Genomic DNA, 20,300 nt, shown 5'->3' with positions numbered 1-20,300 from the left:
CCGGAAGCGCCCGCGGCGACGGCGCCCCCTTGCGGAGCGGAGGTCGCGTCGCGGAGGGGAGGGCACGGACGTGACGGCGCTGTCAGAAGCCGCGGCATCCGGCGGCGGAGCGGCACCGGCGGCCCATGCGGGGTGAGCGGGGCCGGGCTGCGGGATCGCCTTGGGGCCCGGCAGGGCGTCCGCGGGGGACGGGGAGCGGCGGGCCGTGAGCAGGGTGGGCGTCCGCCCAGCCGCGCCGTATGGAGAGGGCGGCCGGAGCGGCCGGAGCGCAGGGCGCGGGGCTGGACTTTAACCTGGTGCGGCCCGGCAGCGCTGGGTGCGCTGGGTGGCGGCCGGCAGCGAAGCCTACGGGTGAAGCGGGTGTCCGACCGGTGAGGTGGGTTTTCCCTGCTGCTTTCCTACAGCAGAGGGCAGAGATGGGCCGGACGCTGCCCTGCTCGGGGCCTGGCGGCGCGGGATGTGAATCACAGAATGGCCAGGGTTGGAAGGGACCCCAGAGAGGTCCAGAGAGGCTGTGGATGCCCCGACCCTGGAGGTGTTCAAGGCCAGGCTGGATGGGGCCCTGGGCAGCTTGGTTTGGTATTAAACGTGGAGATTGGTGGCCATGCACGTGGCAGGGTTTGGAGCTTCACGATCCCTTCCAACCCGGGCCATTCTGTGATTCTCTGATTCTGTGACAGTGCCAGGGACTGGCACTGTCTGGGACTGTGGCACCTGCACTGGAAGTGCTGGAAACAGGTCTCACCGTTCCTCTTTTTAGTTGCTGTTCCTTTTTGTCATCAATATTTGCCTTTTTTGGCTCTTTTCCAGCCTGCCTGTCTGATGCCGCATCGGGAGCGGAGGTCGCAGCGATGGAGCACAGGAGTGCAGGCTGTGCGCTGCATCCACACGTGCCTTTGGCTGGGCGCTGCTTGGATCCCCTTCGTGCTGCCCCACGGACTGAGCCGCAGCACGGAGCTCGATGATGGCCACAGTGTGGCCCGTGGTCATGGGGAGCTGGCGTGGGCCGTCAGCTTGGATGTGCCGGAGGAGGAACTGGAGCAGCGGGCAGAGCTGCTGGCCCAGACCGCGGGGCTGGTGAACATGGGCCGCATTGGGGAGCTCAAGGGCCATTACCTCTTCTCCTACCGGCCCGACAGCCACCCGGCACCTGAACCCGAAGCAATAAGGAGATCAGTGGACACTTTGTTTGCACAGCATGACAGCGTGCGGTGGCATTCGGAACAGAAGCTTCTGAAGCGCTCCAAACGCAGCCTGCACTTTAATGATCCCAAATACCCCCAGCAGTGGCATCTGGTGAGTGGTTTTTCTGCCTCTGCCCTGATGGCAACATGGGGCCCTTTGTGTGGTTACGAGTGAGAAGTCACATGGGCAAAGCAGCAGCTGTCTGTGCATCCGGTGCTGCCTGTGCAGTGCTGGTGCTCTTCTCTGTGGCTGAGCGGCTGTTGCACGCTGGCTGTGTAAAACCAATCCTTAGTGACTGTCCTTGACACCTCCCTGCACTCGCCCTGGCCCTGCACTTTGTAATTGTGCAAAAGGTTCCTGCTCTCAGGGCTGGTGCGCTGCTGCTCTTCCTTATGCACTGCTCTCACTGTCCTTTCTGCTGCTCAGAACAACCGCAAGAGCCCCGGGAAGGACATCAATGTCACCGGCGTGTGGGAGCGGAACGTGACGGGGCGCGGTGTGACGGTGGTGGTGGTGGATGATGGCGTGGAGCACACCATCAAGGACATACAGCCAAATTACGTGAGTGCCGGCGCTGTGGGTGTGAGGGACAGTGGGCAGGTGGCTGAGCGTGGGGACGCCCTGGTGGTGTCTGCTCGTGTGTGAAAGCAGATGCCCGAGGAATCCCAGGCATTTATACGGAGTGGAAGGAGTGGTCCTTGAGAGCAGACCTGCAGACCTGGGGGTCCTGATGGATGAAAAATTGAACATGAGCCAGCAGTGTGCTCTTGAAGCTCAGAAAGCAAATGGTATCCTGGGCTCCATCAGAAGAGCGGTGGCCAGCAGGGCCAGGGAGGTGATTGTCCTTCTCTACTCTGCCCTTGTGAGGCCCCATCCAGGTCCGGAGCTCCCAGTACAAGAAAGGCAGAGAGCTGTTGGAGAGGGTCCAGACCAGAGCCACAGATTTGATCAGGGGGCTGGAGCACTTCCCCACAACAACAGGCTGAGGGAGCTGGGCTTGTTCAGCCTGAAGAAAAGAAGGCTGCAGGGTGACCTCATTGCGGCCTTTCAGTACCTAAAGGGAGCCTGCAAACAGGAGGGGAATCAAGTCTTTGAAAGGGTAGATAAGTGCAGGACAAGGGGAAATGGTTTTAAGTTGAGGGAAGATTGAGATTGGATGTCAAGGAGAAGTTCTTTGCTATGAGAGTGGTGAGGTGCTGGAACAGCTGCCCAGAGAGGCTGTGATGCCCCGTCCATCCCTGGAGGTGTTCAAGGCCAGGTTGGATGGGGCCCTGGGCAGCCTGGGCTGCTATGAAATGTGGAGGTTGGTGGCCCTGCATGCAGCAGGGGGTTGGAGATTTGTGATCCTTGAGGTCCCTTCCAACCCTGGCCATTCTGCAATTCTGTGATTCTGAGTTGTGACCGTGGCTCTGTTTTCAGAGCCCAGAAGGCAGCTATGACTTGAACTCCAATGACCCCGACCCCATGCCTCACCCTGACGAAGAGAACGGCAACCACCATGGCACTCGCTGCGCAGGGGAGATCGCTGCTGTGCCCAACAACAGCTTCTGCACGGTGGGAGTTGCCTATGGGAGCCGCATTGCAGGTAGGTGCAAGCTGTGGCAAAGCTGTGCGCTGAGTGTTCTGCTCTCCCCACGTGCTGCTGGGGCACGGCCCCCCCGTGAGGTGGCTCAGCCCAGGTGGCTATGAATCAGGCAGGGCTTGCTGAGACTGATTCCTTCCTCAGAGGTAAGGGCTCAGCTCTTCCTCAGCTCCTCTCCAGAGAAGCCTGACAGCGCGCTAGTTGTGTGCTGGGAGTTTCCACAATATTCACCACACAGCTAAGCAAATGTGTCCAGTCCAGTGCAGAGCTACAGGCTGCATCTGGAGGCGTTGGAAAGCAAATGTCCCCGAATACACTGCATTCCCCTTGGGTGCAAAGTGCTGCGCATCTGCCTTGTGCAAAGCTGGAAATGTGCTTTGGTTGTTTCTGGAGCTCCCACTTTCCTTTGCAGAGGGAAGTGAGATCTCTATGCCTGACATCCTTGGCAGCGCTGCTGTGTGATTCTCTCCACACCCAGCAGATGGTGCCACATTCCCTGTGACAAGCACCAGCCTCCTGTGACAGCCCTGCTGGGGAACAGGGTGGGCCCAAGGGTGCCAGCAGGGTCCAGGAGGCACAGAGCATCCCAGGCCACTGCAGGTAGTTCCATGCCCCTGCTCTGCTTGTGGCTCCCCATTGGGATGCTTCCAGAGCAGCCTGTGGGTCATAGCACAGCCCCAGTCTCCAACCTGCCAAAGGGTCTGCAAACAGAAACTACTGGTGGAACTCTGGTAGGAGAAGAGGTCAGCTCAGTAGTTTAACTGTAGCACTGTGAATGCAGCAGTAGGAAGGGGTTAACTCGAGCTCACTGCGGCAGAACCCAGCATTTCTTTGACCTTTGGCTCTCCAAATATGTGCCTGACTTTGCAGGGTGAGTGCAGGAGAAAAGCCTTGAGCTCTGGGATGGCACAGGGAGACATGGCACAGGGAGACATGGCACAGGGAAACATGCCACAGCAGCATGGAAGTGCTGGAGCCAGCTCATCCCTAGCTGGGCTGCTCAGCTCCTCCACAGAGCAAGGCTCAGATGTGACAGTAAAAAGCCACATGCACTGTGCCAGGCAGGAGCTGAGATGGGTGGGCAGTTGTACTGTTTATAAATAGTCTTAATTGAGGTGTGTGCCTGGTTTCCATTTGTAACATTCTTTGCCAGCTGAAACTATGATGTAAAACTGTAGTTATTAAGGGTTAGGGTCAAGGAAAACTCAGCATTGAGCTTTTGTTTATACTGCTGAAGAGGTCCTGAGCACAGTAATTGAGGTATCTTACGTCTCTTGTACCCTTTCCTCAGTCATCAAGCATGCCACCCATCCCAAAGCAACGCCTGGCCATTTGGTGGCCTGGAAGGGGAAGTAATTGCTCCAGGCAGGGACTAACCCTGAAAAGAAGCAATAACCTGGAGCAGTGCTCTGGGCAAGGATGTTCTGGAGCACTGAGGAGTGAGTCTAACGGGTGTTCAGTTGTCCTTTCCCTATCCAACTCGAATCTGGCCGTGGGACTGGAGTATTTGCTTAGCAGAAAAGCCGTGTCTGGCAGAGGATGTGGAACTGAGCATGAGGATGTGTCTGCAGTTCCAGATCCTGACTTCAGTGTGCCCCTGCAGACTGATCCTGGTTATAGTTTCAGGAGATCTGGTTCAGTCAGGCTGGGAGTGGAAGCATCCCTCCTGTGAACCCGCTGAGGAATTTGTGCGTGCTGTTTACACAGCTTGCTTTGATCCCCTTCTGTCACGTTCATTGTCTTCTGTCTGCAGGCATCCGAGTGCTGGATGGGCCCCTCACTGACAGCATGGAGGCCATCGCCTTCAACAAGCATTATCAGATCAATGACATCTACAGCTGCAGGTGAGCCTGCATCACCTCCAGTTGGGAGGCTTTCTTTGCTTTACTCCAACACCGTGTAGCTCCTTCTGATGGCAAACCATAACGGGAGGAAGTGTTGCTGTCTGTGACTCCTCTTACATCACAGTGTCTCTCTTTGCAGCTGGGGTCCAGATGATGATGGGAAAACTGTGGATGGCCCCCATCAGCTGGGAAAGGTACAAAGCAGTTCCAGCAGCACGGGTCGCCCCTGGCCTGGCCCTGCAGTGCTGGTGGTTTTTTTCCTGCCTGAGCAGGCAGGGCAGGGTGTTGCTGTGGTGCAACGCACAATTGTTGGCTCCCATTGCTGCCAGTAGAGGTGTTACATGTTTGTGTGGTGGGGAGAGGTGACGTTGCTGTGGGAGGGCAGTGTTCAGGCAGTGCTGGATGAGCTTTCCAAGGAGAGGCTGGCTGTAGCAGGAAAGTACTGTTTTGCAACCTGTGGTGTTATTCTGACACCTTTTTGCAACCAAGGGATGCTCAGGGAGCTCTCAGCTCAGACCAGGCATTCCTAGCACTAACAGCTGCCTGCAAACAGCTTCTGCTGCAGGATGCTGCAGTGAGGGCTTGCTGCAGGGAGCCCCAAAACTGACTCCGCGTTGCTTGCAGGATGTGGTTCTGCTTAATTTCTCTTTTGCTTGGCAGCCTCCTGCTGTACTTTTCTGACCATGAGATAGCTGTTTTGTGCCATTCAGAGCAATGCTGACACCTGGGGTATCAGCTTGAGGTGACAAATTGTTTCCAGTTACGCAGTTTGTTCTCTCGCTGCATGCAAATACTGCAGGAGGAAGCTCTGGGGCACAGTGTGTCAGGTGCACGTCAGGGCTGAGGCCTTGTAGAGGGGCAGAGAGCCTCACTCAGCAGGATGCTGGGGAAGGCAGCACCTGCTGAACTGTCCCCTCTCCACAGGCTGCCCTGCAGCACGGTGTGATAGCCGGCCGCAGGGGCTTCGGGAGCATCTTTGTGGTGGCCAGTGGCAATGGAGGGCAGCACAACGACAACTGCAACTATGATGGGTATGCCAACTCCATCTACACTGTCACAATAGGTGAGTGTACATGTCTTCTGTCTTGCTCTTTCCCAGGGAAGGAGAAATTGTTGCCTGCATTCAGATTTCCATCACCCAGGCTGTGAAAACCGTGCTGCCGTGTTTGGGGAATGACTTGAAACGCAGCATTCCTACTATGTGTGTTAGAAAAGGAACAGCTAATCCATTTTCTTGTGGCCTGAAGCTACATGGGGGGTAGAAAAGCTGTTTAATATTAAGCACAGTGAAAGGTTGTTTTTAGTGGCTGCCTTTCCTGTAAATCTTCCAGGCTTGGAAAAATACAGGCTTGGGTCTGGTTTCCTTCCCCAGCTCCCAGGAGCAGGCCCTGTCAGTGCTCTGTCTCTGCTGGCAGTGTTTGCACTGAAAGCTGTCCTGGTGCTGAGGGAGAGCATGCGGGGCTAGGAAGCCATATGCACCATGGCCTGACCCTCCTCCTGTCCACCTCTGCACCCAGAGCTCTGGGGGGGTTAGGATGTGCTCATGGCTTGTTATTGACAAAACCAGGTATCTGCCTGGAACAGCAGACATTGCAAAGCAGCAAGGCAACCATGCTGCCCTCCCCTTCTTCCTCTGTGTCTGGGGAAGGGAGGAGTCCACCCGCAATTATAGACCAGGGTAGCAGATGGGGATGTGGAAGAAGCACAGCCAGCAGAGCAGGTCCTCAGGGGCTCATCACCTTGCAGTGTCAGTGGTTAAAGTGAGACAGGCTCCATATGGCCACTGCCTTTTGCTTTCCTCCAGGTGCAGTGGATGAGATGGGCTCCATGCCATTCTATGCTGAGGAGTGTGCCTCCATGTTGGCCGTGACCTTCAGCGGTGGGGACAAGATGATGAGGAGCATCGTGAGTACCACGTGAGGCACATGTCTTCCCCTGGGCTCTGCCAGCTGCAGGGCTGTAATGCGCAGTGCAGCGCAGACCAGGGACAAGGCTCTGTCTCTTCTGACTGCCACACAGCTGCAAGGCAGGGAATTATTGTGCTTTTTAGCTGGGTCCTACATAAATAGTGGTCTGAGCAGGAGATTCCTGTTTCTAGCTGTTCCCGGCGCTGTCACTGTCTGTCAGCAGGTAACTTGCAGTGCTGTGGCCCTCTCTCAGCTGGGCTGTTCCCTGGGCACGCTGTGTTCCTGGCCCCAGGTGCAGATCCTGCCTGCGTCATTTTTGCCTCCTCAACTGCAGGCAGGATCCAAAAGGGACAGGGACTGCCTTGTCTTATCTCCTGCCCTGTGCTGCTGGGAGCTGCAGGGAGAGGCATCTTCTGGGACAGGGGCCACTTGGGTGACCCCTGAGAAATTCCTCTGCACTGTGTCTCTGGGAACGTCACCAGGAGCTCCTTCAGTGACAGCTGGAAAACAAGCTGCATCCCATCTGTGTGTGCCCCTTTTGAACAGCAGGGATGGAGCTTGGAGCCCTGTGGGCTTTCCCGAGGGCAGGGGCCAGAGTGGAGGTGGGATGTCTGCTGTGGCTGCATCATGTCCTGCCACTTCTGTTCTGCATGGAGAGCCAGGAGCAACACTGGTCTTATTAAGCTGCTTGGCCACAGCTCTTCTGTTCTGGCACATGTGCCTTTCCCAGCTGAATATTTTTTTTCTGAATATTTTTATCAGCTTTTCCTTTTTTTGCCAAAAAATGACTTCTTGTCAACAAAATGTCCTTTTTCCCCAAGCCAAGCAGCCAGGCCTGTTTTTACCAGCCCCAGGCCTGACCCAGCACGTTCATACCAGGACAGAGATGCACTCAGGGAGCTGTCAGGCTAACCAACCCCTATGGCTGTGTGCTGGCTCTGTTCTGTGGTGCCACCAGGAGCTGCAAAGCCCAAGCCATCCTGAGGTGTCCCATTCCCAGAGCAGGCAGAAGAGAAATGATCCCACGAGCAGGAAAGTGTGGCTGTGGCTCTGTGCCTGAATGAGAGGTGCTGAATCTGGACTTGTCAAACAGGCTTGACCACATGTTGGGTAAACTGGGAGAACAGGGAGAGCCTGGGAGAGGAGCACAGGGAATGGGAGAGCCTGGGCTCCTTAGCTGCCTAGCTGAGACTCACAAGCCCTTGTGCAGCTCCTCTCATGGTCCAGCACCAGGGCAGATCTCACTCAGTTGAGCATGGCACAATCTGCCCAGAGCAGTGACTCAGCTCATGCAGCAGGGAAAGTAAAACCCAGAATGGAGCTCATTTTTTTTAGTATCAGAAATAACTTGAGTTGTCCCATGCTGGTTTGGAAATTCGATGCTAGGAAACAAGGCAACAGCAGCCAAGTAAGGTCTGTACTCTGCAGTACAGGAGTACAAGGAGCTGCTGTACTTTGAGTTACAAGTCTTTGGGTTTATGTCCAGCTGCCCACAGCCTTCTGGTGGTGAGGTAGCTTTGCAGGTCTCAAATGCCCCTTCATTTTTAATACTGACAATGATGTGGCGGCTGGTATTCCATCAAGGAGCCAGGAGGAGAGGCTGTGCAGAGCCTGGGAACAAAGTATGACAGAGCCATCCTTTTTCTTTGCATTGATGTGCCTGCTCCTCTGTGAGCCCCTTTCTTGTTAAAACCTGCACACCCCTTTTCATAGTCTCCTGCTCTTAAGTGCCCTGTAACTGTGCTTCGGTGGTGTCAGGGTTAACTTCTGAGCCATCTGCTGGGCTTTTTTCTTTTACCAGTCTGTAAACTTTGTGTGGTTTCCTTAATGGGAAGAATTTAATACAGCTTCTGGCACGAGCTGTATTTCCTACTGAAAGTTTATGCTGCTCAGGGTGTTCTTTGTAGGACGTGCAGTGTCCGAGTGCTAACTGAAGTTGTTAACAGCTGACAGAATGGTATGGCGTCAAACACAGAAGGAAACACAAAGTGCAGCTCTTGGCAGTGCAGTGTGTCTCCCTGCTGAGAGCAGAGGGAAACAGACATTTGCAGTTTGCAAGGAGATGGCATAATTTGGGAGCCTCCCAGTGCCTCTTTTGAGGCTCTGTGTGCTCCTGCAAAGCCCAGTAAGATCCTTCTGCAGGCATCCTGTGGTTCTGGGGTTACAGCGTGGTCAGCAGGGAGGATAAACCAGAGTCACACAAGCACTGTATCTGCCTTGAGCTCCTCCTCATGTTGCTTAGTTCAGGCCCAGATCCTCCCCCTCTCCAAAGGAAGCTATCTGCATTCTTTGCTTTACAACTGCAATGCGTTATCCCTGAAACAAGGGCATCCCAGGAGTCTTTATGTTGAGTTTGAGTTCCCTATAAATAGTTTCCCTCTTAATCAGCTCGTTCAAATTGATATTTGGGTCCTAATTGCAGCATTTGAGCGTGGTGTGTGTGTGCCTGTCTATGACCAGTGCAGGTTTTCATGCGTGGGAGCAGAGCTGAGAGATGTCACCTCCCAGAGCCCCCAGGGAGGTGAACTGAAGCCATCTCATACTGGTTTCAGTACCCAAGGCCTGGCCAGGAGCTGCCTGGGAAATGTTTGCAGGCTTTTCAGCAACTAATCCCTGACCCTCTCCCCCTGCTGCTGCCCCGCTCTTGTTGTTGTTCTGGTCGAGGCTGAGGGAGGATGATGGGATCTCTGGCTGCCCCTCCTGTCTCTGAGCCTGATCTCAGCAACCACAGAGAGAAGGAAAGCTTGTGCTCTGCAAATTCCTGCCTGCTGGCTGGGGGGGAAACTGCTGGTGCGGAAGAGACTGCTGGAGACAGGCGGATTAGCGGTGGTTGATGCAGGCAGGGGGGCTTAGGACCAGCTCCCCACATCTGTGTTCTGAAGGGCGAGTCCTCAGGCTTACAAAGATTTTTCTCTCTTATTTTGTGTAAAAGCCTTGTATGTGGGGAGCTGGAGTCTGGATGCTGGCGCTGGCACGCTGTGTTCGTGCTGGGGCACTGCGTGGTGCTCGGCAGTGGTGGGGCACTGCTCTTCCCTGCCTGTGCTGTCATGCTCTGATTCCTGCTCCAGCATCCTGATGCCAAAATGCTTTCCCATCCGTTCACCTGAGATGGATGGAGTTTAACAGACATTTGTGGCTGGGCTGGCTTACCTGAGAGAAAGGAACCTGCACTCCTGGCTGCACAAAGCCCGCTTGTAACTGCCATGGCATCAGTGCTGCAGGGGCTGGCTTGGTTCCTCCTTTCCTGGGAATCTGCTCAGCCCAGGCACAAACATCCAGGGTGGAAAAGGTTTTCACCATCCTGAGCAAAGAATAATTCGGTGTCCCAGTGGACCCTGGCACTGGAGGAGGGGGCTGGCCAGGTGAGCCAAGCCTGGCTCTTTCTTCCACTCCCAGTTTATCTGAGCCCCTCTTCATGTTCCCAACAAGCCCTTGAGGGATCTTCTCTTCCTCACCAGGCTTGTGGTACAGCAATAGCAATTGCATCAGTACTGTTGTTGGTAACGTACAAGCAATAGATCAACACTGCAGGGCCCTCAAGAAGACCTACCAGCTTGCATGCACCATCCTGCACGCTGCTCGGGGTGCTCATGCAGTAAATTAGGGCTCTTGCTTCCACATAGTGCCCGTGGGCTGCTCTCACTTTGCAAGCTCTCCACATCTGCCTTCTCTGCCAGGAGCACAGCTGCTGGCCTGTTGTGCTTAAGCATTGCTCATTTCTTAGCTGTGCACAGTGCAGAGCCCCAGAGCCTCTGCCTATATCTGTAGTGTGAGGAGCAGTGCTGACCTCTGGATGTCCCTCCAGAGCAACTGAGCCACTGTCCTGTGTCCCCAGGGCTAGTGGTTATGTCTCAGGCTGAGCCACGAAACAGGTGGCACAAGAGCACGACTCAGTTGCTCCCATTCCTAGCCCAGCCACAGCAGCGTGGCAAAGATTGGCGTGACAGGAGGCATCTCTCCTCTGTCTCTGAAGGTGACGACAGACTGGGACTTGCAGAAGGGCACAGGATGCACGGAAGGCCACACAGGGACGTCAGCTGCAGCTCCGCTTGCTGCAGGGATGATTGCTCTGATGCTGCAGGTGCGGCCGTGCCTCACCTGGAGAGATGTGCAGCACATCATCGTCTTCACAGCCACCAAGGTGAGCCAGCGGCCCTCCCTCCTGCTGCATCTCCCACAGCTTCCCTCCAAGGATGCTTCAGGATAGCCGTGGTCCTGCAGCGCACATTCTTGTTTATGTCTGTCTGCCCCTATATAAATCTCTCAGTTGTCTGGCTCCCAGCAAATGGATGGCCTTCTCCCCTCACCCCATGTTCCTTCCAGGAATGCAGCAGAGGCATTTTCCACTGTCACGGTAACAAATGGGGTATTTGCTCCAGGAGTGCCTCCATCTGTACAGGTCTTCCACGCACTCGCCGATCCTCGCCCGCAGATCCTGGGGCTGTGTGAGCATGCAGTGCCTGACACACGTCCCCAATGTGCCACCCAGCGCTGTGCAGCGGGGAAGCGAGGAGCTCTGTCCTGCTCCAGCCTTTCCTTGTATTCTCCAGAGAGCTGAGCTCTTGGAAACAGACATAACAGCTCAGTGGCAAACACTGCTTTTGCTTTTGCACGGCCCTGACTCCAGCCCAGCTCCTGCTGACATGGTGGAGCTCCCAGCAGAAACGTGGAGTGGGAACTGTTGGAGCTTTTGATTCCAAAGGACAGGGCTCCTCCACAACCTCCAGGGAGCAGGAATCTATGTCCAGCTCATGCTGTATCTAAGAGGAAACTCACTTTGGCACAGGGCAATGTTTTCCACAACTTCAGGCCAGCTTTGCCTGAGCAGTACAACCTGATAAATGATGGAATACAGATCCTTCTGGCCTGAATCTTGTTGATTTAAAGGACTAGGTTTCTTCTCCCCAAGGCTTCTGCCATTCCACAGTCCGTGGCTTGGGTGGCAGGGAGAAAGGAGCAGCTGGGATGTTTCAGAGCAGAGGCATTTGTGCCCTTTTGTGCTGTTTGATTTCCTTTCTGAGGAGCTGGGGAGCCTGTTTGTCCTGGGACTTGTTTCAAGCAAAGGTCAACCCGTTTCTTTCTAATGAGGCCATATAGGTTTGCCTCCCCACTGTGCAGGAGATTTCTGAGCCTCCCTTCCTTCAGACCCAGTTCATTGGCTCTGGGTTTGCAGGGCTGCCAGGGTCCCCCAAGGCAATGAGTTCTTCTTATTTCTTTCCAGTACGAGGATCGTCACGCAAGGTGGGACGTCAACCGGGCCGGCTTCAGCCACAGCCACCAGCATGGCTTCGGCCTGCTCAACGCCTGGAGGCTGGTCAACGCTGCCAAGGTAATTCTGCCCCTGTCCCAGGTGTGCTCCAGAGGCCCCTAGAGCAGACCTACCCCAGCAGCAGGGGCAGTTCCCTGTGCTGGCAGCGCATGGGGTGACGCTGTTGCAGTGCAGGCAGCAGTGAGGCTGTCGTCCTGCCGGCCCTCACTGCAAGGCTGCTTTTGGTATGAAGTCATGAGGCTTTCGGCAGTGCCTGAAACCTGCTGCCGAGCTGCTGCTCTCTCACAACTATATATAGCCATGGGCGAGAACTTTCGCTCGTGGGAGACGACAGCTCTGATTCATGGCTTGGGGAGATTCGTCAGCAGCCCCAGCACCTTCCCCGTGCACAGCATGCTGCAGGGAGGGCGTCATGCCCCAAAGAACAGGGGCGTTCTGAGCTGGCAGCTCTGTGTCCCGGGGCCTCTGTGGTGTGCTGTGGTCAGAGCAGGGACATCCCAACCTCTACTCCCTCATACCACCAGTTGCACGGAGACCAGAGCACTCCCCTTTGGCTCTTCATCCTCACCCACATACAGAGAGCTGTGTGGCTGTGCAGGGTTGCTGCCTGTTGCCAGCAATGCTCAACTTTTCATGGGATTGTATGGTATGCTCTTCTCCCAGGGCTTTGAGTCCTATCCTGCTGTGCTGCTAAAAACATAACAGCTCCAAGTAACTACTCAAAGCCACTCATCACAAAGTGATGGAGACAAAACCAGAGGTGCTGTTTTCCTGGAGTCACGAGTCTGATCAACCTCTCCAGCCCACAGGCAGTTCCTTTCCTTCTGCTCTTAGACTCATGGGCACTCTTCCCCAGCCCTGCACAACTTGTCACTGCCTGAGTTTGCAAGCTGGGCCCATATCTGTACACAGGAGGGGTGATATGAGTGGCTAGCAAAAGTAATAGGAGATGAGGAAGTGGTCATGCAGGGTCACGAGGCTCCTCCTGAACCCTTTTGCTTTCCACCTGGCAGATCTGGGAGTCTGTTCCATACCTCGCCTCATACGTCAGCCCGGTGCTGAAGGAAGGCAGGAGCATCCCTCTGCTGCCACAGGAGCTGGAAGCCACGTGGAATGGTAAGGGCAGGTGTGGTGCCATGTGGCAGCGTGTGCTTCTGCTGAGGCCTCAGAGCCTGTCCACCACCTACAAGGGTTAAGTGCTGGCATGCCTGGCCCCTTCCCTGTCTCTTTCTGCTGCCCACAGAATCACAGAATGGCCAGGGTTGGAAGGGATCTCAATGATCATGAATCTCCAACCCCCCTGCCACATGCCCCTCCCCAGAGGACCTGTTTCTGTTGATTTGCACACCCTGCCTGCTCCCCGTGATAACTCCATCCCATAGATTGATGTCTCTGAAGAGCCAGACGGGCTTTAGTGCACTGGGCTGCGCTGGGCAGCAGCCAGACCTGTTCCTCTGGCTTTGACCATTTTAGGTAATGCTCCAGCTCCTGACTTGGCCGGCCGCTGTCCACATAAACAAGGCGATGCTCAAGCTGCTACCAGTGGGAAGGAGAGCTGGGCTTTGCCCTGCACCCTTCCCACCCCCAGCAGCACCCAGCTCCCTGCTGATGCCCCAACTGCCCTGGCTGCAGCCCCTGGCAGGGGGATGGCAGTGGCCGGAGGCTGTTCCCCAGGGCAGAGTTCCCCCAGGAAGGAGTGAGGAGCTCAGGAGCCCAGCACCTCACTGCTGATCCTCTCCCTTCCCTCCTTGCTGGCCAGCTGGGAGATGCTGGGGGGGGCACAGGTTGCACACTCTCCCTCTGTCCTGTCACCAGGCTCCCTGGCTGCCCTGCAGGCACCAGCACTGCAGAACCCAAGGGGTGAGAGGGTGACCGCAGGGGTCTGGCAGCAGGGTTAGCCCTGCTGTGCCTCAGAGACGAGGGCCAGGGCTAAAGCTGCTCCTTTTGCCCTAAATGGAATTATGAGCTGAAAGCTGAGCAGCTGCAGCTTTGGGAAGAGGCAAAAAAGAGGCAATTGGGAGAAGTATGCACAGAGGAATGTGCAGCCAGGGGCACTGTGGTCCCCCAGGTGCTGCAGGCTGGCTCGAGGTTAACCCTTTCCCCATGTGGCTTCAGGGAGCACACTGCAGTCCTGGGCTGTGCCTGCTGTGCCTTTATAGGAGGCAGCAGAGTGCCCACCTGCTTCTTGGGCTGCCTGGGGGGGCTGAGCCACGTGATACAACCTGTTCTGAAGCGTGCCAGGATTTCCTCTTCTATAATTAGTGGCTTCAGGGCTGTGAGCATCCGTGGAGCTGTGAATGGTTTGAGACTGGAACAGGGAGTCTGGATACCAGGTTTCTCACCCTCTTTCCACATCTACCTCCTATATAGCTTTGGTTCAAAGCAGCCTCTGGGGCTGCTGAAAGCTTACACAAATCCAGAGGGAATGGATTGATAAGAGGCAAGGTGCTATTTCATTGCAGTGTCCACAGCACACTGGGTGAGCTGATGAGCCTGCAGGCCCTGAGTCAGGGCAGGAGAAAGCTGGATGCCAGCGAGACCCTCCTTGGCTCCGGGGGGGAAGGCAGCAATCAGTGTTTGTGTCCTTTTGTAGTCACCACCACCGACCTACAGCTCTCTGGCATGAGAACCCTGGAGCACGTGGCAGTCACTGTCACCATAACGCACCCCCGCCGCGGCAACCTGGAGATCAGGCTCTTCTGCCCCAGTGGCATGATGTCCCTGATAGGAACCACCAGGAGCATGGACTCGTAAGCACTGGGGGAACAGAGGCTCACACCACAGAGCAGGACACCCAGCCCATCTGGCCCCGAGCAGGGAAGTCAGGGCCCGTGTCCAGCCCTGTGTCTCAGGCTGCTTTACAAATTCATGGTTCATTTCTCCCACTCTCTGGCAGGGATCCTAACGGCTTTGCTGACTGGACCTTCTCCACAGTTCGATGCTGGGGTGAGGAAGCACAGGGCACGTACAGGCTGGTCATCAGGGACACCGGTGAGTCCTGCTGCTGGGGTGCTCTTGGACAACAGCTGGGACTGTGGCTGAGATAGGAGCAACCCCTCTCAGAGCCACTTGGCCAGGCTGTGCACCAGTACCATTGTGCCCTGGGGAGCTGCCAGCCCAGCACCTGGGCTGTAGTAGGTTAGCCTGATGCATTGCCAAGTGGGAGTTCCCTCTGGTCCAACCTGTTTCTTCCCCAGGAGATGACAGTCTGAGGCCTGGGACCTTGAAGCAGTGGCAGCTCACCTTGTACGGCTCCTCCTGGACCCCAGCAGAGATGAAGGAGCGGCAGAGGTAGGAGACCAGAACCCCATCTCAGAGGGGATACAGGAGCTGGAGAGCTAAGGGACGCTACAGAAGTCTCTGAGCTGGAGCTGCTTGACTGGAGCAGTGCCATCACGATGTACAGGGCAGGGTGAGGAAGAGGGGCTGCAGCTCAGCAGCTGTCACCTAGCACAGGGTTGCCCTCAGTAGGTGGCAGAGGCAGGTCTTGGGTTGCATAGAAGAGCCCTATTGCAGAGCTGGCAAAACCCTCAGTGGAGTGGAAGGTGCTCCAGAGCCTTCACAAGCATGTCGGATGTTCTGTTGGAGTCATGCTTGCCTGTGGGAAGCACACCTCAGTGGGTGCCTCTATCTTCCAGACTGCTGGAAGAAGCCATGAGTGGGCAGTACCTGAACAGCGACTTCTCCCTGCCCTGCCCTCCAGGTCTGGAGATCCCTGAGCAGCAGCACTACACCATCACAGCCAACACACTCAAGGTGAGCCTGCCGTGGGCTGCTGGGAGGTGTGGGGCAGGCCAGGGAGTCACTGGAGAACCTGCATCACTGGGTCCTGCTGGTTCTGGGCCCTCTGCTGTGGGACGTGCCAGGTGACGCTGCGCAGCTGTGGGGTAGTTGAAGGGTTTTGTGTCTAAAGGGATTTCCTCCTCCGCAGACCTTGCTGCTGTTGGGATGCTTTGCTGTGTTCTGGACTTTCTACTACATGCTGGAGGTTTGCCTGAGCAGGAACAACGTGGGGCTTGACCTGACCTGTCACAGCTCCGGTGCCTGCAGGTGGTACCGGCAGGGAGGGAAGCACAGAGCCCTCGAGAACGGGCTGGAGATGGAGTCCGTGCCACTCTACAGGGAGAAGGGAGTTGAGGACGTCGAGGTGGAGTGTGAGCTGCTAGAGCCTGCCCAGGAGGATGCAGGGGAGGAGGGGTCCTGGACCCCCACCCGCTCCAAACTTCCCACTAGCAGCAGAGCTGCAGCCCCCGCCTCAGCAGGGTACCTGGGCCGGGAGGCAGCAGCTGAGCTCCTCGCAGACGACAGAGAGCTGCAGACATGCTAGCAGGGGATGGATGGGCTTTGGGCTGCGTCCCCCTACTCGGTACGTCCTCCTGGGCACGGGCAGCAGAGACTTCCTGAGCCACCAGGGACCACTGTCACTGTGTCCTGCGGAAGGTGCTGTTGGAAGTGGCTCAGAAACATGGAGAAATTCTGCTGGCAGTGGGAGAGGAGCTTCCCCTTCCCTTGCTCTGGAAAACAAAGCAAGCCTTAAGCCTGTTCCTCCAGGAGCTCGCTTCCTGTCCCCTGTGCTCTGGCCCCGCCACATTGCTCTCTCCAGCAGCCACGCACACGGTTGCACGCCTGGGGAGGCAGAAGGCAGCAGAGCTTCCTCACCCATCCTGGTCATGGGGTGCAGTGAGAAAACAGTGCAGAGTGCCCTGGGTGCCACCTCTGCCACATCTCCTGTGCCTGTCCTGAGCTGCAGGAAGGCCATAGGGATGGGATGTCCCTGCCTGGGGACCTGCTGCAGCAAACAAAGCAGCCCCTTGCTGGGGCATGAGCCCGTGCTAGGAAGGATGGGGCTCCATGCAGTGCCTGCTTTGGGCTGGGAATGGGAGACGGAGTTGCTCTGGCAGTGGCTCATCTGCGAGCAGGGCTGGTTTGTTCACGTGTCTTTGGATTCGCTGGTTTATTTTTTTAAAGCTGGGGGTTGTTTTTTAAACAGCAAAGTCCTATTATGTAACTTTCCAAATAAAGCCTTCTAAAAACCCTCCTCTCCCCGCTCTGTGACTCCTCTGCCCTTCCAGGCTTTGCTTGGGTTGGGAAGCTGCGTCACGCAGTGCCGGGGCTGTGGAGCTGCCTTCCTGGGTGCCCATAGCCCTCTGTACTCTGTTTCCCTGCAGCAGGGGTGAGCGATGGCCTGGGCAGGTGGAAGAAGGAATGGCAGCAGCCATTGGGGGAGTGTAGAGACCCCAAACTCGGCACCATCCGCCTCTCCAGGGCTTTGGCTTCCCTGGATGCCCTCAGGAGGAAACCTCAGCACGCCGCATTAGATGAACAACCTTTTAATTTTGACAAAAACGAAGTACAAAACCGAGGCCAATTTTCTTTTCTCCCCATTTGCAAGGATCTCTGCCGGAGTGACTTTTGGCCGGTGCGGGGTGGTGGGCAGGCAGGGTGGCTCCGGGTGCTGGGGCACGCGCCCGCCCCAGGGAGGGCCATGGGGCACCGTGGGTCCCCACGAGCGCGGCTCTGCACAGCGGGGCAGGACCAGCTCGCAGCGGGGCTCGCAGGGGTGAAGCGGGGAGCGTGCGAGGCCGGAGAGAAGAGGAGAGCTCGAGAGGCCGCCTGGGAGCCGGAGCGAGCACGGCAGAGCGCGGCCGGGCTGCCCCAGCATCGCCGCGGGGGGCGCCGCTCGGTGCGTGCTGCCGGTCGAGGCGCTGAAGGGTCGTTTGGGCTGGCTGGCTTTTTGTTTTCAATAAATACCAATCGGTGAGGGGCGGTTGGAGTCGCCGTTGCCCCAGCAGCTGCGGCACGCGGGACAGAGGGAGCGGAGACGGAGGTCCTGGCTGGGGCTGGGGGAGGTGGGGGGCTGCCTAGCTGATGATCTGCCGGGGTCGGCCGTAGCTCATCCCCGCCTGTGATGCGCCCTTGTTGGTCCCCATCTGTAAGCCGATGATGTTCTTGCCCTCCTTCAGCTGGCTCTCGGAGAATTCCCGCTTGTGCTCCTGCGCCTTCCTGCACGGAACAGAGAGAGGCGATGGGGCACCCCCACGCCCCCCCCCAGACCCCGACCCCCAGGCCATCAGCCTCAACCCTCAACCCCAGGGTTGTGCTCCCACTTACTTCATGAACCAGTTGGGATCCCCGTGGTAATGCCCATCGTTCTTGGTCACCGCCAGGCTCCCCAGGGCCACCAGTGTCCTCTGCACCGCCGCCATATCCTTGGCTACGAGAAGGCAGCACCCTCTCAGTGAGTGCTGTGAGCCCCCCCCTGCAGCCCCCCACCCACCCAGGCACACACCTTCAAAGAGGTCGACGGTCTGGAACATGTCTGTCTTGACCACACCGTAGTCCTCAGCCGCCTTGAGGAACTGGGCAATCTGTTCCATCTGCTTGAAGACCATGGTGGGAGGGCTGTCAGGGATCTTGACAGGCTTGGAGCCGTCAGGGTAGAGGCTGTTCACCAGCTGGCTGAGGACCTGCGGGCAGAGGAGAGGCTGAGCTCTGCGCTGTGTTGTGCCATGCTGCACCGCGTCGCAGCCTCCCACCCTTCCAGCCTTGCACTTACGATGCCGTTCTTCAGCCAGACCTGGAAGCCCAGGCGGCCCCGGTCCGGGCGGCCCACGCTGGACCCACACTGAGCCACGATCCACTCCACCAGGCGGTCCTCCAGCTCATCGTCGTACTTCTTCTCAATCTTGGACTGGACGTCCCTGCTCATGCCATAGGCTGGGCCCTTGTTTGCCATGGCTGCGGTGGGCAGAGACCTGGAGCAGGAGGGGGCCGTGAGGGGCTGCCAGCCCCCACACCCAGCGTGCTGCATCCCATGGCATCCTCCCTGAGCTCATCCCAGGGCAGGCAATGGCCGTCGATGCCAATGGAGATCTGGAGGCGTGAGCACGGCTGTGATCCTTGTAGCGCACCCAGGTGGATGGTTCCTACCCAGATCTGCCTTGCTTGGGTTGCACTGCCTCATGCCCATCTCGCTCAGCCAGCAGCCAGCTCCTGCGGGTGTGGATGTCCCCAGCGTTGGGTGGCCATGGCTGGAGCTGCCTGCAGACGCCCAGGAAGGGAGCAGGCAGTGGAGCTGGGTGGCTGTGGCACAGCAAAGTGCCATGGGCATGTCCTCATGCCAGCACCAGCGGGGCCAGGCCATGGCAGGAGCTGTCCCGTGCCCTTGTAAGGACATGGTGCGGGCAGAGCAGAGGGTGGCTGTGGTGGGCAGCGCCAGAGGATGTCAGGATGGATGCCAGGAGGGAGAGGTGGTGGGGAGCCAGCAGCTAAACCCTCACAGATCTGGCCTTGCTCCTCCCTGCGCAGCTCCTGCTTGGGTTAAAGCCAGCCGGGTGCTGGGGCTGGGCCATGGAGCAGCACGCATGGTTCCCACATCCACTCCTTCCCTGGGCTTCCCCAGCAGCCAGCTCACCCCATCCACTGGGCAGAGCCTCCCAACTGCTGCAGGACGGCACCGAGCCCTGGCACTGCATGCAGAGCAAAGCAGAGCACACGTGGGGCAGAGCAGAACATACAGCCTGCTCTCTGCCAGCAGCACAGGACCCCACGAGCCCTGCAGACAGACCTGAGCTCTGTCTCCAACGCCGCTGAACCCAGACCAGCCCCACACCCACCTCTTGACCTGTCTCCCTGCACCGTGTCATGCCCCTTTCCTGCAGGAACTCAGTCACTGGGGGCTGTGTCTGCTTCTCCTGCGCAGCCGGGGCTGGGTTGAGCCAGCACCCACCAACACTGCTCCTGTGAGCCACGGAGCAGTGGCACCAAAGTGGTGCTGAGCACCAGGGGCAGCAGCATGCCCTGAGCAACATCCCCAGCCCAGGGAGCTGCAGCCCTCACCCTAGGAGCAGAACCCCAATCCAGAAAGCATCACTCCCGTCCCAGCCAGCAGCATTTCCACCCCAGCAGCATCACTCCCATCCTCACGGTGTCATCCCCATCCTGGAGAGCAGCATCCCAATCCAGGGAGCAAGACCCCAATGTGGGGAGCAAGATCCCAATGTGGGGAGCAGCATCCTCATCCCCGCAGCAGCATCCCCATCCCAGGGGCCGGCAGCCACAGCACACCCTCCCTCCAACAACCCCGCAGGACTCACAAGCAGCGACTCAGGGAGGCGAGCGGCGATGCTCGGTGGGTGCCAGCACACTGCACAGTTCGGAGGCCGACGCTGCGCTAAAAGGCCGGACAGTGATGTCAGCGGCCCACGGGACAGCCCCCAGCCCTCCCCCAGCCCCACAGCACACCATGACTCCGGCCCAGGCACCATATTTGGGGAAAGACTCCGAAAACCAGTGACTAAAGCCCGTGCTGGAGCATTCCCTGCATGCCTCAGCCCCAGTGGTTTTGGGGCAGGGAGGAAGCGGGGCCCGGGGGCTCTGATGAAGTAAATCCTTTTATAGGCAGGCGCTCGCGGAGTTTTCTGCCCTGACTTCATGGCTGGCTTTCCCCTGTGCTCACTGCAGGGATGGGAGGCTCCTGGTGGGTGGGGGCACAGGGGGCAGCGGGTGAGAGG

General features: G+C 57.5%; 2 protein-coding genes across 3 annotated transcripts; one reads left to right on the top strand and one right to left on the bottom strand.

The window, feature by feature from the left end:
• The first annotated feature begins 28 nt into the window (after positions 1 to 28).
• PCSK7 (proprotein convertase subtilisin/kexin type 7) lies at positions 29 to 16,823 on the top strand. Of its 2 annotated transcripts, none has more exons than XM_048968476.1 (16): positions 29 to 132; positions 811 to 1,296; positions 1,612 to 1,746; positions 2,605 to 2,770; positions 4,521 to 4,611; positions 4,751 to 4,805; positions 5,536 to 5,674; positions 6,416 to 6,516; positions 10,492 to 10,659; positions 11,740 to 11,847; positions 12,801 to 12,903; positions 14,381 to 14,537; positions 14,684 to 14,778; positions 14,985 to 15,078; positions 15,426 to 15,543; positions 15,719 to 16,823. In XM_048968476.1, the coding sequence occupies exons 2-16, from the start codon at positions 823 to 825 to the stop codon at positions 16,112 to 16,114; spliced, it is 2,400 nt and encodes a 799-aa protein (XP_048824433.1). In that variant the 5' UTR covers positions 29 to 132; positions 811 to 822; the 3' UTR covers positions 16,115 to 16,823. The 2 variants fall into 2 exon arrangements, with proteins under 2 accessions (XP_048824433.1, XP_048824432.1); XM_048968475.1 differs by lacking the exon at positions 29 to 132 and adding an exon at positions 153 to 376.
• A 290-nt stretch (positions 16,824 to 17,113) lies between these two features.
• TAGLN (transgelin) lies at positions 17,114 to 20,004 on the bottom strand. The gene is made up of 5 exons (XM_048968477.1): positions 19,884 to 20,004; positions 18,344 to 18,542; positions 18,077 to 18,254; positions 17,899 to 18,001; positions 17,114 to 17,790 (listed from the first exon to the last, which is right to left on the bottom strand). The coding sequence occupies exons 2-5, from the start codon at positions 18,521 to 18,523 to the stop codon at positions 17,649 to 17,651; spliced, it is 603 nt and encodes a 200-aa protein (XP_048824434.1). The 5' UTR covers positions 18,524 to 18,542; positions 19,884 to 20,004; the 3' UTR covers positions 17,114 to 17,648.
• Positions 20,005 to 20,300: the final 296 nt, after the last annotated feature.

The sequence above is a fragment of the Lagopus muta genome, chromosome 22 (assembly GCF_023343835.1).
Source record: "Lagopus muta isolate bLagMut1 chromosome 22, bLagMut1 primary, whole genome shotgun sequence".
NCBI classification, from domain to species: Eukaryota; Metazoa; Chordata; class Aves; order Galliformes; family Phasianidae; genus Lagopus; species Lagopus muta.
The sequence above is the reverse complement of the archived record's forward strand: the minus strand, read 5'-3'. Positions and strand labels throughout refer to the sequence as shown.